The 15,714-nt window shown below is 37.2% G+C and overlaps 1 protein-coding gene across 4 annotated transcripts in view; it reads left to right on the top strand.

The window, feature by feature from the left end:
* LRRC49 (leucine rich repeat containing 49) overlaps positions 1 to 15,714 on the top strand; it is a 130,037-nt gene that overhangs the window by 58,262 nt on the left and 56,061 nt on the right. For all 4 annotated transcript variants that reach the window (XM_033439978.2, XM_004276255.4, XM_049705840.1 and 1 more), the window contains one exon: positions 10,578 to 10,725. In XM_033439978.2, the coding sequence (XP_033295869.2) occupies positions 10,578 to 10,725 (148 nt within the window). The remainder of the gene's footprint in view (positions 1 to 10,577; positions 10,726 to 15,714) is intronic.

Raw genomic sequence — 15,714 nt, 5'->3', positions numbered from 1 at the left:
GAAGCCGGATTCAAACAAATGCATATATACAATTTTATCTAAAACAGGCAAATCTGTATCTATAGTGTTAGAATTGGGAGAGTGGTTACCTTTGGGAGGTGTAATGACTGTAAGGGTACACAAAGGGAGGCATCAGGGTGTGGGTAATATTTTGATCTGGGTACTACTTACATGGGTATGTTCAGTTTGTGCAGAATCATCAAGTTGTGTACTTGTGATTTGTAGTCTTTCTATGTATTACATGTTGATAAAAAGTTCAAAAATATTGTAAAACCATCATTAGGAGGAAGTTCCTCCAAATAACAAAAATTTTTCATGATAGAATAATATCTGTCCTTCCATTAACTGTAAAAGAGGAATTTGGTCTGCAGTGGTGTGCTGAGGCCAGCTTGTACTGGCTCACTAGACCAATTTAGGTGCATCTCCTCACCTCAGCAACATCATCTTCATAGCTTAAAACTGGCCATGTTGGAAATATTTACACCATGGAATTGGCAAATGCTACATCAGGTTGTTGTTTTCTCAAGAGAGCTGCTTACCTACTCAGTACTGAGTTTACATCTCGTTGTATGTGGGGATATTATTTAACCTGCTTTATAGCTCATGGCATTAGTAAACAATATAAAGGTCTAAAGTGGCTAAAAGGATCATGCCTTTTAGAATTATCATTATCATATTTGAGACTGCAAAGAATCTTTTTTTCCTTCTGTAATTCACATATCAATCCAGTAAGAGGAAATATGTCATTAAGAACTTCCTTTGTCATTTTAAATTTGGTTGCAGTGTCACAAATTAGCATTACAAGAACATTATCAGGTCCTGAAATCTACCCTCAGTAATCAGAGTCATTGTGAATCACCTGAGACTGAAGCTATGTTGTTTTTTTTTCCATCTTACTGCTAGAAAATGATCATTGTAGCCTGGAGAAAGCTAACAGAATTGTCATCTGCAATTGAGACACTCAACTCTGTGCTGGTGTCTTCTGTCAACCAGATGCATACAGACATAATAGATATTCTCTTTATTGAATCGTTGTCATGGCATTGTTGTGACAAAAGATACGTAAAGAGACAGTTTAACATTTTTCTCTATTCTGTTCAGCTCTGTAGGTCTCTGTGCTCTCCTTTTCACTTTCTTTTTGATTCTATCTATATCCACAGTCTTCTCTTTATTTCTCTCTGTTGTCACTTTAGCTTCTCAAATATTAAAATCTCTTAAATATTGTGATGAATGGGTTAAACTACTAATAGTTTCCCCAAGGGAAATTTGGAGTTCTTTTTCATGCAGTGTGAAAATTTTTTTCCAGCATATTTTTGCTTTGTGACAAAAACATAGTGAGTTATTATTAGAAGGTATCTTGAGATTCTTTAGGACCATTCATTTCTAAGAACCCCCTACTACCATCATGTACTAAAAAGAATTCTAGTGACTAACATTAATTAACATGTATCAAACACGGATGGTTACTTGTTATGGAGCACCAAAAGAAACAGGAAAGTGAAAGAAAATGTATATGGAGAAAAAAAATATATATGTATATATCTATACATATATATCGGGTTGGGCAAAAAGTTCGTTTGGCCAACCCAATACATACATGTATATATATATGTATATCTATATATATGAAAAATGCATGTTAGTTTTGCTTACTATAATGCTAAAACTGATTATGGGGTTCAATGGTTGTTAGCCTATTCCATTTTTAATAAAGTTCCCCATCATCTTTTCACCTAAGTATTTTAGTAGTTACTGATGATTGTTGTCTGAATCCATTACTTCTTTAGGGGTTACAAATGGTGATATTCTATCATTCTTCATTTTTTAAGCTATGTTTCTTCTATAAAGAAAACTTTTACTAGCTTTTTGGTTTGTGCAAGGAAAATAGGGTAAGTGCTTGATTCCCTTTATCTCCATCCACTGCCTTTGACTTTTTTACTTTAATTAAAAAATTTTTTTTGATCTCTAGAAGTTCTGTGCCTTTTCAGATCTTCTTGGAGTTTACTCACATTTTTAAATCTGTTTTTATTTCTTGGAATATATTATAATTTTTATATTCTGTTTGATGATCCCATTATATGAAGAAGTCATAGCCAGTTTGACAGTGTCACCTGTTGTTTCTGCTGGCTGTTAGAGTGTTTTATTTCCTTTTGAACTGTGAACCGTTTATTTATCTTGGTACCCATCTTTGGGAATTCTTGGGGTCTTGTATAAAGGTAGGTTTCTCCATGGATGAGTTTCATTTGTTTCTGTCAGATGCCTATGGACATAAGAAGCCTTCGACCTCTTCAAAATATCAATTCTCTTGAAACATTTTAGACCACGCATTTAGTGTGGATTCAGGTTGCAAATTGTGGTTTGTGGTTACAAGTAACCAGGGAAGAATTTTCCTCTAGTTCTTAGCCCCAGGTTTTGAGATAGGCAATATTCCTGGGGTAGTAGGTAGAAAAGTTTATAACTCACCCTATATTGAGACCCTAGCCCTAGCGGTCGCAGGGTTATGGACAGGTCTCCAGTAGACTCTTCAACTTGGGTGGCCCCTGGGATTTGTCTTCTGTCCTCCAGCTTTGAAGATCATGTAAACCAGAGCTCAGGTTCATTAGGTTCAATAAGTACCCTCACAACAAAAAGGTCAGTTTCAACATTCTGCTTACCTCTCTGGCTTCCCACCTTTACTTTTTTTTTTGGCTTGCGTAGTACTTCTTTTTTTTTTTCCGGTACACGGGCCTCTCACTGCTGTGGCCTCTCCCGTTGCGGAGCACAGGCTCTGGACGTGCAGGCCTAGCGGCCATGGCTCAGAGGCCCAGCCACTCTGCGGCATGTGGGATCTTCCCGGACCAGGGCACGAACCTGTGCCCCCTGCATCGGCCGGTGGACTCCCAACCACTGCACCACCAGGGAAGCCCTTTTTTTTTTTTTTTTTAAACAGGTTATGGATGCATTTGAGAAGATTTTTTAAATATATTTTATGCATTTTTAGTTGTTTTTAGCAAGAGCCTCAGTCCACAAACTTAGTTCATCATTTTATCAGAAATACAAACACTGTCATTATATGCTCTTTTCTTTAACTGTGCTTCATTCTTTAAGACTTAGATATTATCTTATTGATCTTTCTAGTTATTTTATGTTTATTAATTGTGTATATTTCAGTCCTTGTGAGCACACTTGATTTATTCTACTGTTCCATTTCATTTTAGCCTGCTAGACACATAGTAACTATTCAGTAAAATTCTCACTTATCAGTATAAAATAAGTGAACTTTTCATTAAGATTATTCCAGAGTACTTGATACTTCATTGGTATGAAAGAGTAAAACCCCTTTTACTAGCATACCTATCTTACTTTTGGGGAGAACTTTCTAATTGGAGAAATTTGACTGGTATTTGGGAATTCTTAGTTAAATATCTATGTGGTATACATGCATCTATGGGAATTTTATATTTTCTCAGTATTTTATTAAGTAAGCATAAAATGGACTGAAATAGTTCATTTTCCTTTTGAGATGAAAGTTTTGATCAGTAGGGACAGATTGTTCCTCTATAGGTTCTTTAGCAGATAGGAAGCAGATGTGGCATTGGGTGGAGACCGCTAGGGGAAGAACAAATGTATGAGTAATCTGGAAAACGATTAAAGTCAAATTATGAGTTAAATGTCAGCCTTTGGACCAAAACTTTTCCATTCTCGGTACTTTGAAGAGACAAGCAACTGAGTGTTCTTAATAAAGGAGAGACTGTTCTTAAAAGCCAGTACCACCCCACTATACTTAGTGTTGTATTTACAAGTGTTTTTGTTTTTTAATAATCTGATTTAGACTTTCTTAGGTTAGGTAGGATATAACCCTTCATTAGCCTGTATTTGTACTTAAGGAGTCTGGTTTTATTTGATTAGAGAATGTCTTTAAAATCATATGCACTTTGTGCATTTCTAGGAATGTCTGGCATGTTTACTGGTCAAATGCCTTGCAGATGGAAATGGAATTTTGTGAGGAATCTTCTGGATCAAATACGAATCTATTTTTACTTTAATAAAACTATTCAAAGCATAAAGACCAGTCTGGGTGTAAATACTAGCTGCTGATCTGGGAAGGGTTGCCAGGAAAGTACCTGCTAAGGATTGAAATGATTTTCCCATTCCTGGGGCCTTTTTTTGGGTTGTGCTTGAATTACAGACATAAACCAGATGGACATCAACAGGTCTTCTAGATCTCTGAAGTGCTTCATGATGACTTCATTCACTAGGCACAATGTTTTTTCCTGTATTCACTAATGTGCTTTATAGAATTTGAATTCAGTGAAGATACTGTTTAGTTTTGTGTTTAACAGCACCCATTTAGAAACTATTAGACTAATTCCATTCTCCAGGGGAATACTTGAGAGGTAGAGCTGGGGACAGTTAATAATCATTTCAGTTTAAAATTATACCTGCAATAAGAAATAAATCATAGACTCTCTGCAGTCCAGCTTGTAAATAAATAATAAATAACAATAAAATTAGAATATATCTACAATGAATGAAGTTTTCCAGCTTCTCTGTGCTTCTGGACATTTTATTCCACTTTTCAGTGCATCTACCTAATTAGTGACAGATATCAGGTCCTAGTGGTCTTATCCGGTCATAGCTTACAGTTTAATTCTGTTCAGATATGCTGGGCCATTGAAGAAAAATGCTCTTCAACATAGAAGAGCTGTGTTGCCTCTGCTTCTCACATTAGTTAATATCTTAATGTTGAAATTAAGTTATACCATCCTGTGGTAGCTGGAGGAAAACGTAATGAAAGCCTTTTGGAAACATGTGCTAATAGCCACTGGCCACCAGTGTAGCATAGTGTTCCTCATAAAGGAGAGCTGATAGAGGAAAAGGTGATCTGTCAAACATGTAGTTTTTAATACTTTAAGCTTCTTTGTAAATCAATTTATTGAGATATAATTTACATGTAATAAAATGCACCCATTTTATGTGTAAAGCTCAGTGAATCTTGACAAACTATACACCCTTGTAATCACCACCTCAACCATTAACCCGAGAGAGAAACCTGAAGTTTTTTCCAGATTCCTCTCTTCCTCACACCCAAATAATTACTAATCTCTGTTCATACTACACCCTGAATTTCTGTAGAACCTATTCCCTCCTCTTTACTCTCATAGCTGCTACCTTAGATATGCTTGACCCTTACTTTTTTCACCTCCATTACTACTGCAATCTACTTTATAACTGGTTTTTTACTCTTTAACTCTTTTTTTTCCTTTATACCTTCCGTAATGTTACTAAGTAGTGATTATTTTAATCACATTAGCCCCCTACCTTGCTTAAAATCCCTTGATGACCCTTCACAGTTCCCATTCTCAGTCATCAGTTTCTAAGTAAGAGATTGGCTCATAGTGGCAACTGCCTTGATGACTTAATCAGTTATGAAATATGCATGGAGAAGCAGATTTGTGAAGGGAAGGTGATGAGTTAGTTCACTTAACAATGTGGAGGAGTAAAAGTTTGCCTTGTGTTTCAGTTTTAAAGTTATCAGAAGCATTTTATTTGATTCTAGCTTTACATAAAAAACTATGAGGGAAGGAGAAAAGCATCTTTCAAACGTTCATCTAAAACACCATAAACTGTTCTGAGATATTTTATATTGATGAAAAAAAGAATTTTATCAATGCTAGGTAGGAAAAATTGCAATGTTTGTTCTCGTTTATTTATACTCAAAGTGATTATTAAGTCTAAATTCATGAACACTCATTTTATTTGCATACACTAGCCTTTTAAAAAGTGCCTTCCTTAATTCTCAACCACGTCTCAAAAACCATAATGTGTTTATGAATTATGAGATTTACCTTTTAGATTGGTAAAGATAAACTCTGAGGTAAAATAATTGATAGCAGAGTATCTCTACCTTGAATGGGAGGAAAACATAGAAGAAATACTTAAATATGACAATAAAAAAACATAATGGGGCTTCCCTGGTGGCGCAGTGGTTGAGAGTCCGCCTGCCAATGCAGGGGACACGGGTTCGTGCCCCAGTCCGGGAAGATCCCACATGCCGCAGAGCGGCTGGGCCCGTGAGCCATGGCCGCTGAGCCTGCACGTCCGGAGCCTGTGCTCCGCAACAGGAGAGGCCACAACAGTGAGAGGCCCATGTACCGCAAAAAAACCCAAAAAAAACCCAAAAAAAAACCCAAAAAAAAAACCATAATGAACTTTATTTTTGCTACAGATATCATCTCCACCTTAATTGTCAAGCATATAGGTTATTTTCTATACCATAAATATTCTATATCCTCTAGTTTTTCTTAACACAGAAAGATATTTAGTATAGTTCCTAAATATAAATAAAGTAGTCCTAAAGTACTTTTAGGCCTGTTTACATTAGTTATTTCAATAGTCATTAAAGAGAGTGATTCTAATTTAAATGAGTTTTATCAGTCTGCTCTGGGGTATTATTTAGAAAAGTGATTATTCCCTTCTTTAAAAAATGAAAGTCCTCAAAAATTAAAAATAAAACTACCATGTGATCCAGCAGTTCTTCTTCTGGGTATTTATCTGGAGAAAATGAAAACAGTAACTAAAAATGATACAGGCACCCCCATGTTCATTGCAGCATTATTTATAGTAGCCAAGATATGGAAACAACCTAAGTGTCCAATGATGGATAAATGGATAAAGAGAATGTGATACACACACACACACACACACACACACACACACACGCACGCACGCACGCACGCACGCACAATGGAGTATTATTCAGCCATAAGAAAGAATGAGACCTTGCCATTTGCAACTGCATGGATGGACCTTGAGGGCGTTATGCTAAGTGAAATAAGTCAGAGGAAGACAAATACCGTATGATCTCACTTATATGTGAAATCTAAAATAAATAAATAAAATGAAATACCAAGCTCATATATATATAAAACAGATTAGGTAAGGGGTGGGTTAAATGGGTGAAGGGTGTCAAAAGTACAAACTTCCACTTATAGAATAAATAAGTCATGGGGATGTAATGTACAGCGTGTCAGCTATAGTTAATACTGTGTTTCATATTTGAAGATTGCTAAGAGAATAGATCTTAAAAGTTCTCATCACAAGAAAAAAATATTCTGTAACTATGTATGGTAATGGATGTTAACTGACTTAATCATGGTGAACATTTTGCAGTATATACCTATATTGAATCATGTGTATACCTGAAATTAATACAGTGTTGTATGTCACCTGTACCTCAATAAGAAAATGAAAGTCCTGATCAAAATCCCAGCAAGCAGATATTGACAAATGGATTCTAAAGTTTATATGGAAAAGCTAAGACCTAGAATAGCAACATGATACTGAAGGAGAACAAAGGTGGAGGACTGACACTAACCTATTTCAAGACTTACTATAAAGGTACAATAATCAGGGCAGCATGGTATTGGTGAAAGAATGGACACATATATCAATGGAGAAGAATAGAGGGTCCCAAAATAGACCCACACAAATATAGTCAAGCGATCTTTGACAAAGGAGCAAAGGCAATTCAATAGGGAAAGAATAGTCTTTTCTAAATGGCACTGTAACAATTGGATATTCATATAAAATTGAATCTAGGCATAGACCTTATACCTGTTGCAAAATTAACTCAAAGTGGATCATACCTAAATATAAGACACGAGACTATGAAACTTTTAGAAGAAAACTTAAGAGAAAATCTAGGCAGTGTTGGGTTTAGCAAGTTTTTAGATACAACACCAAAAGCATGATCCATGAAAAAGAAAATTGGTAAGTTGGACATAGTTAAAATAAAAAACTTCTGCCTTGTGAAGGACGCAATTAAGAAAATGAAAAGGCAAGTCAGACTCGGAGAAATATTTGCAAAACATATATCTGATAAAAGACATATTCGTGATATGACAAAAAAAACCCTTAAAACTCAACAATAAGGAAACAAAGAATCCAATTTAAAATGGGCCCAAGAGGGTTTCCCTGGTGGCGCCAGTGGCTGAGAGTCCGCCTGCCAATGCAGTGGACACGGGTTCGTGCCCCAGTCCGGGAGGATCCCACATGCCACGGAGTGTCTGGGCCCGTGAGCCATGGCCGCTGAGCCTGCGCGTCCGGAGCCTGTGCTCCGCAACGGGAGAGGCCACAACAGTGAGAGGCCCGCGTACCTCAAAAAAAAAAAAAAAAAAAAAAGGGCCCAAGAGCTGAAAATTCAGAGAAGATAAACCAGTGGCAAATATGCATATGAAAAAATGCTCAACATCTTTGTCATTTGGGAGTTGCCTATTAAAACAATGAGACCACTACAGACCTATTGGAATGACTAAAATTTAAAAAAAAACTGACAAATATGAAATGCTGATAAGAATGTAGAGCCAGTAGGAATGCAAGCTGGCACAGCCACTTTGGAAGACAGTTTGGTGGTTTCTTAGAAAGCTGAACATAGTCTTACTGTACAATCCAGCAATTGCACTGCTGAGTGCAATTCAATACCCAATTGAGATGAAAATTTATGTTCACACAAAAACCTGCATATGAATATTTAAGCCGCTTTATTCATATCACTGAAAACCAGAAGTAACCAAGATGTCTTCAATAGGTGAATGGACAAACAAACTGTGGTACATATAGACAATGGAATATTATTACTCAGTGATTTTTTAAAAAAATAGAAGCTATGAAGCCACAGAAAGATACAGGTGAACCTTAATTGCATACTGCTAAGTGAAAGAAGTCAATCTGAAAAGGCTACAAATTATAATATATGATTCCAACTATATGAAATTCTGGAAAAAACAAAATTATATAGACAGTGAAAAGATCAGTGGCTGCCAGAGATTCAGGGAGAGAGGAGGATGGTTAAATAGGGGATTTTTTAGAGCAATGGAACTATTTTGTATGATACTTTCTTGGTGGATACATGACATGATGCATTTGTCAAAACCCATAGTACTTTACAGCACAAAGAGTGAACTTTAATGTATGCATATTAAAAAAATAATTTAGTAGGTTGGAGGATCCCAGGAAGAAATGCATATAGACTGTGACGGGAGATTGTAACTGTATTTCAATTGTACGGAACAACCTTCTTGAAGGTATGAGCAGGGAAGAGTGGGAGGGGAAGGTGCTGACCTAAGTAACTTTGGAAATGAGTCTGTAAGACTAGATGCAAAAGGAATTACACATTATCATTATGCTTTTGTTAATAAAGTTATTTCCCATGGGGGTACAAATTGAAAATTCTGATACCACTATACATATATTCTGGAATTAATAATTAACTAAATGGATGAGAGATGGTGGGAGCCAGATTTCTCCTTGTTGGAGTAGGAATTTACAGATAAGTAAGGGAAAGAGGCTAGAATGATCCCTTTGGTAATAGAGTTGGAGACATCAGTTTGAACTCATGGTTAGCTTAATGTAGACACAGATGGTTTCATAGAGAAATATCGATATGCGTATATGCACAGGTTGGTATACACACATATATTTCCTTGCTCTGTCATCAGAGGGCCTAAAAGAAATGACACCTAGTAGTAAATAGTATACCTAGCCACTAGATCTTTGTTTCTAATGCCATTCCCCAATAAAGGGAATCATGGCTTCTTGAAGAAATGGCTGATTCTAGAACTGGGGTAGGAAATATATGAGTCTAGAGAATCTTATAATGCTAGAAAGTAAGGAAGTGCTTACAAAAACAAAAAATCCATGTTAATAGGGGTATGTCAAATGGACATAGGAGTCAACTGAAAGCGGTCCAATGGCCAAAGCTGGAAGAATTTGAACAATAAAATAAGTAAACTAGTACTGGATTATAACCCAAAGAATGAAGTGAAATGTCCATGAATCAAAACTGATATAAATAAATACACAGGGAAAAGACAAACTCCCTGGGAAGAAGAATTCCAAATAAATTATGTGGATACTGTGCCCTCAATGAGAGGAAACTGAACTTCTACTCCTTAAGTATGGGCTGCACATAATGACCATCTTCCAAAGAATTCAGTATGGAAAGAAGGGGAGGGAAGAGTAACTTTACATTGGAAACCTGCCAAACACTGTTTCAGTTAGGTGATCAAGGTCAACTTCAACAGTGATAAGTCATATTAGTTAATAGTATGTACCATAACCCTAATCTTATCATGAAAAAAAATATCAGACAAATTTCAGTAGAGGGGCAGCCTACAGAATAACTGATCAGTACTCCTCAAAACTGTCAAGATTATCAAAAATAAGTAAAGTCTAAGAAAATGTCACAGCCAAGAGGAGCCTAAGGAGACATCACAACTAAATGTAATGTGGTATCCTGGATGGGATCTTGGAACAGAAAAAGGACATTGTGTAAAAACTAAAGAAATCTGGATAAAATATTGACTTGAGTTAGTAAGAATATATCAATATTAGTTCATTAATTATAAAAAATGTACTATACTAATACAAGATGTTAATAATAGGGGAAACTTGGTGTGGAGCATGTGGGAAGTCTGTACTATCTTCTCAATTTTACTGTAAATCTAAAACTGTTCTAAAAAATAATGTGTATGAAACAAAACAAAGTACTATTTGAAGGTCTCACAGTAATCCAGTGGTTTCTGTCTTTCCTGCAGTTTTGAGAGTGTTTGCTGCCTTGCTGATTCTACTTCTCTCGCAGACATCACTTTTGATGGCAATCCAATAGCTCAAGAGTCATGGTACAAGCACACTATCCTTCAGAATATGATGCAGCTGCGCCAGCTAGATATGAAGAGAATCACGGTGAGTGAGAACTCTTCTAAACTGCTCACCATACAGTTTTAGTTAGCATGGGTTAGAACATTGGGGTGCATATTCTTTGCTTGAAATGCTTCTTATTTTTACTGAACTATGGCTTATCATGACTATATACTTCATAACTATAATGACAAGTTTTTTACCTCCTATCCGTATTCCCAATTTCATTGAATTAAATTCCTAGCCTTTTTTAAAAACTAGTCATCATGCTTGTTTTTCATTCTTGCTTAATATCCAGCTAATAATTTACTTTGAAATAAATGAATAAGAATTTCATTGATAAGTTATATAGTGTAATGGTTAAGAACATGGGTGCTGGAGCCAGACTGCTTGAGTCTGCATCCTGACTTGACCATTTTCTAGTCATATGACCTTCGACAATTTACTTAACCTTTCTATCTAATTTTCCTCAAGGTAAAATGGGGATCATAATTATATCATGTCATAGGGTTGTTGTCAAGACAAAATGAAGCATTAAACCTTAGAACAGTGTGAGGCTCCCAGGAAGCATAATATGGAGCTATTATTGTTATTATTATTACTGTTACTATTGATGATATACCTCTCAAAGTAGCTATCTCTTTTTTTATTCATTCTGTCTCCATGGTAGACATTTTCTACACTTAGAAGTTTCGATATGGCTCCTGATCTAAGTGAAATGCCGCATGTAATAATACCCCTCCTTTTAGGTGTACAATGCACATGAGCATACTTTAGGCTCCAAGAAGTTCTGTAATAAAGAAACTTGCCTTAATTTGTTTCATTGCATCCCAAATTTATTTGAACATTTTATTATCTCAGAAAATATCTGTTAATGATCTCATTTTGATAATCTCTGACCCAGAAAAATATCCTAAACCTCCACTGTTTTCTTACTTCTAGACTCTGCTAATTTTGATGTGGATTCTTTTTTTTTTTTTTTTTTTTTACCACACCTCACAGCTTGTGGGATCTTAGCTCCCTGACCAGGGACTGAGCTTGTACCCTCGGCAGTGAAAGCTCAGAGTCCTAACTACTGCCAGGGAATTCTCTGATATGGATTCTGAGTGATCAGCTAGGTTTATTCAGTTGCCAGTTGACTCATTGCCTGTCCACTGGTTTCACACTGTGGGCCATTCACATTTCTACCTCAGCAATATTGTGGACATCTAAGGTGGCTAACAGACAAAGTGTTGGTGAGTTTGTAAATACCAGCAGTCTTCTGGGGTTCTACCTCTCTCTGTTCCAGCGTAGAGGAAAGGTTCTTTGTCCTCTCAGTTTGTTTGGATCTATACTGGCAACTCTGTCTTGTACTTTTACCCTTATTTCCAGGTCTTTCTTAATTAAGCATCTTTGGTACTTCTAATTGATCTTCCTGATGAGGTTGCAAGGCACAGGGTGAGAAAAGAAGCTAACCAATTAAGTAAATTAGTAATTATATAGTATGTTTCTCATGTGAATTTATGCCAGTCTTGTCTACTCAACTAATGTACATAGTCCTTTAGAGCAGAAGCCATTCTTTGTCTTCCTTGCCTGATACATGCAGATGTTCTATACATGTTTATTTCCTTTCCTTCTCTATCTCACACGATGCTGAGAATGTAGTAATGTTCAGTAAAGCCTTGTTGGTTGAGTAAAGTTTACCTATTTCCATGCCTTAAATAAAGGAGAACAATACTGTCTATAATTACTGTCCTTGTACCTTCCCTAGGATGTGTTTGCTTGGTAAGGAAATGAGGAAAATCACCTGGGATGGGAACAGGGCCAGCTCTTCTGCTAATACAGAGCAGTAATCCTTGCACATCTTCTCTTCCACTGTTTAATTTTAGAAATTAAAAAAAATTTTAATGGAAATAATCTCAAAGTTACAGAAAAGTTATAAGTACAGGACAAAGGACTTTTGTTCCAGAACCATTTGAGAGTAAGCTGCTGACTCAATTCCCCAACCACCCCGAACACTTCAGTATGTATTTCTTGCGAGCAAAGACATTCTCTCGTGTAAACACAATATAACCAACAAAATCAGGAAATAAACATTGAATAATTGCTAGTGTCTAATCCTCACACCACATTCAAATTTTACCAGTTATATTAATAATGTTCTGTGGGGCAAAATGATCCAGTTTGGAATTATACGTTGCACAGAGGTACATTTTATTGTCATGTCTCTATTCTCACCATTTTTCAGGAACAGTTCCCTAGTCTTTCCTTGACTTTCATGACTTCGACATTTATGAAGATTATAGGTCAGTTATTCTGTAGAATGACCCTTAATTCGGTTTTTTTTTTTTTGCGGTACGTGGGCCTCTCACTGTTGTGGCCTCTCTTGTTGCGGAGCACAGGCTCCGGACGTGCAGGCTCAGCGGCCATGGCTCATGGGCCCAGCAACTCGGTGGCATGTGGGATCTTCCCAGACTGGGGCACGAACCTGTGTCCCCTGCATGAGCAGGCGGACTCTCAACCACTGCGCCACCAGGGAAGCCCGTGACTGTTAATTATTTGTTATAGATTTCTGGCATAAATATCACAAGTGATTTTGCTTCCTCTCACTGCATCCTATCAAGTGATACGTAATTTATATTTATCTCTTTATTGATGTTGTTCACTTTAACATGTTGTCTGCCAGGCTTCTGCACATGAAGTTATTCTTGTTCCCTTTTCTTTTGGTGTTCTGAGACTCAATTCCCAACGGGGTGGAGGCAGGGTTCCCCACAGCTCCAACGAGAAATTCTCAGAACACCATCTCAGTGTCTAAGAATTCATTTCAATTCTGACACTGTCTACCTGGGAGATAGCACCAGATTCCACAGCTTGAGGACTCAGTCCTGTAAGACTACACACGCACCCTTCTCCACCACACCCCCACCACCAGATGCCAGTAACAAGTCCAGGTTGTTAACTGTACTTCCAACCCCCTGGCTATAAATCAGAGGTTCCCACAACCCCCCGCCTCAGGTTCGATTAATTTGCAAGAGCAGCTTACAGAACTCAGAGAAACATTTTACTTACTAGGTCACCAGTTTATTGTAAAAGGATATAACTCAGGAACAGCCAGATGGAAAAGAGGGCAAGGTATGTGGGAAGGGACATGGAGCTTCTAAGCACACCACTCTCCCCAAATCTCTAGGTTTCACCAATCCCGAAGCTCTCTGAACCTGTCCCTTTGGAGTTTTTATGGAGGCTTTATTACATAGTCATGATTGATTATACCATCAGTCATTGGCATTTTCTTTTTTTTTTTATAAATTTATTTATTTTATTTATTTATTTTTGGCTGCGTTGGGTCTTTGTTGCTGTGCGCGGGATTTCTCTAGTTGTGGCGAGCAGGGGCTACTCTTCATTGCGGTGCATGGGCTTCTCATTGCGGCAGCTTCTCTTGTTGTGGAGCATGGGCTCTAGGCACGCGGGCTTCAGTAGTTGTGGCACGTGGGCTCAGTAGTTGTGGCTCACGGGCTCTAGAGCGCAGGCTCAGTAGTTGTGGCACACGGGCTTAGTTGCTCCGTGCATGTGGGATCTTCCCAGACCAGGGCTCGAACCCGTATCCTCTACATTGGCAGGCGGATTCTTAACCACTGCGCCACCAGGGAAGCCCAGCCATTGGCAGTCGATTCAACCTCCAGCTCCTCTTCTCTTCCTGGAGGTCTGGGAGTGGGATGGAAAGTTCCAACCCTCTAATTGCCTGGTTGGTTCTCCTGGCAACAAACCTCTATCCTTAGATGGGGTCCAAAGTCACCTCATTAACAAAACAAAAGACACCTTTATCACTCTCCACACTTAGGAAATTCCTAGGGTTTTGGGAGCTGTGAACCAGAAACTGGGATGAAGACCAAATATATATTTCTTATAATAAATCACAATATCACACCTTTGTAATTCCATACCTCATAAAAATTTCAATTTATTAACTTATTCATATCGGTATAGACTCATGGTGTTCTGTCTCACCTTTTGTTTATAGCTTTTTAGTAACTTTAGTTTGGAAAGAATGTACCTTTTAAAAGACTTTCTATTAATTTGCCAACATGGGCTAGTGTTGACAAACACTAGCCCATGAGCGAGCCACCTGTTTTTGTAAATAAAGTTGTGTTAGAACACAGTCATATCCATACATTTATATATTATTTATATCTGCTTTGATGCTATAGTGGCAGAATTGAACAGTTGTTAAAGAAACTATATGGCCTACAACCCTAAAATATTTACCACCTGGCTGGCAAATTTTGCTGATACCAGTTCTATAACTATTTTCTCTTTAAAGATATCTTTTGATTAAGTTTTATGTAATTTATCATGTGGACATTCTAGCTGGGGTGGATTACACAAATATTTAATGAACTTCTATGCACTGGGGCTATGGTTCCCCAAACGGCATGCCAAGGATACTGCAGTGAACTCAGAGGGGCACTGTGGAATATTTATATTTTCAAGCAAAACACAATGATATTTTATATCTGTGAGACACTGAGAAAATTACTAGCTTAAGGTAGTTTACCATTTCAACATTAGGTCTCAGTATATTTCTGTCTATGGCATTATATCCTGGCAAAGCTGACCTTTCAGTGGTTGTGATAAAAACAAATACCATGCCAAAATCAGTGTAGAGCAGGAAATGAAGGTGACAGTGTCCAATCTAATTCTAATGTTTGAGAACTTGTGTAATGCCTTACAGACACACACATTCCATTAGTAAGTAATTGTGGTTATTCAAGCATGGTATTTTTTCTTTAATTTAATAGTATTATTTTTTCAAATGGCTACTAAGTTGCTAGAACATGAATACTTATTAAGTTGTTTACTACTTAGTAAACAGAGCTGTAACATATTTCTTTTGATCTAAAGTCACCATGAAAAAATTCCTGACACATTCTTAGGCACCTTGAACTGAAGTTTCTGCACTGGGGTATGTATTAGACTCTAGAGGTGACAAGATCAGAATCATAATTCAGACCCTCAAGTTACTTACAGTCAAGTACAGAGGCAGGCATGCAGCCAGAT

Source organism: Orcinus orca, chromosome 2 (genome assembly GCF_937001465.1).
Source record: "Orcinus orca chromosome 2, mOrcOrc1.1, whole genome shotgun sequence".
NCBI lineage: Eukaryota > Metazoa > Chordata > Mammalia > Artiodactyla > Delphinidae > Orcinus > Orcinus orca.
This window is presented reverse-complemented; position numbering and strand designations above follow the sequence as displayed.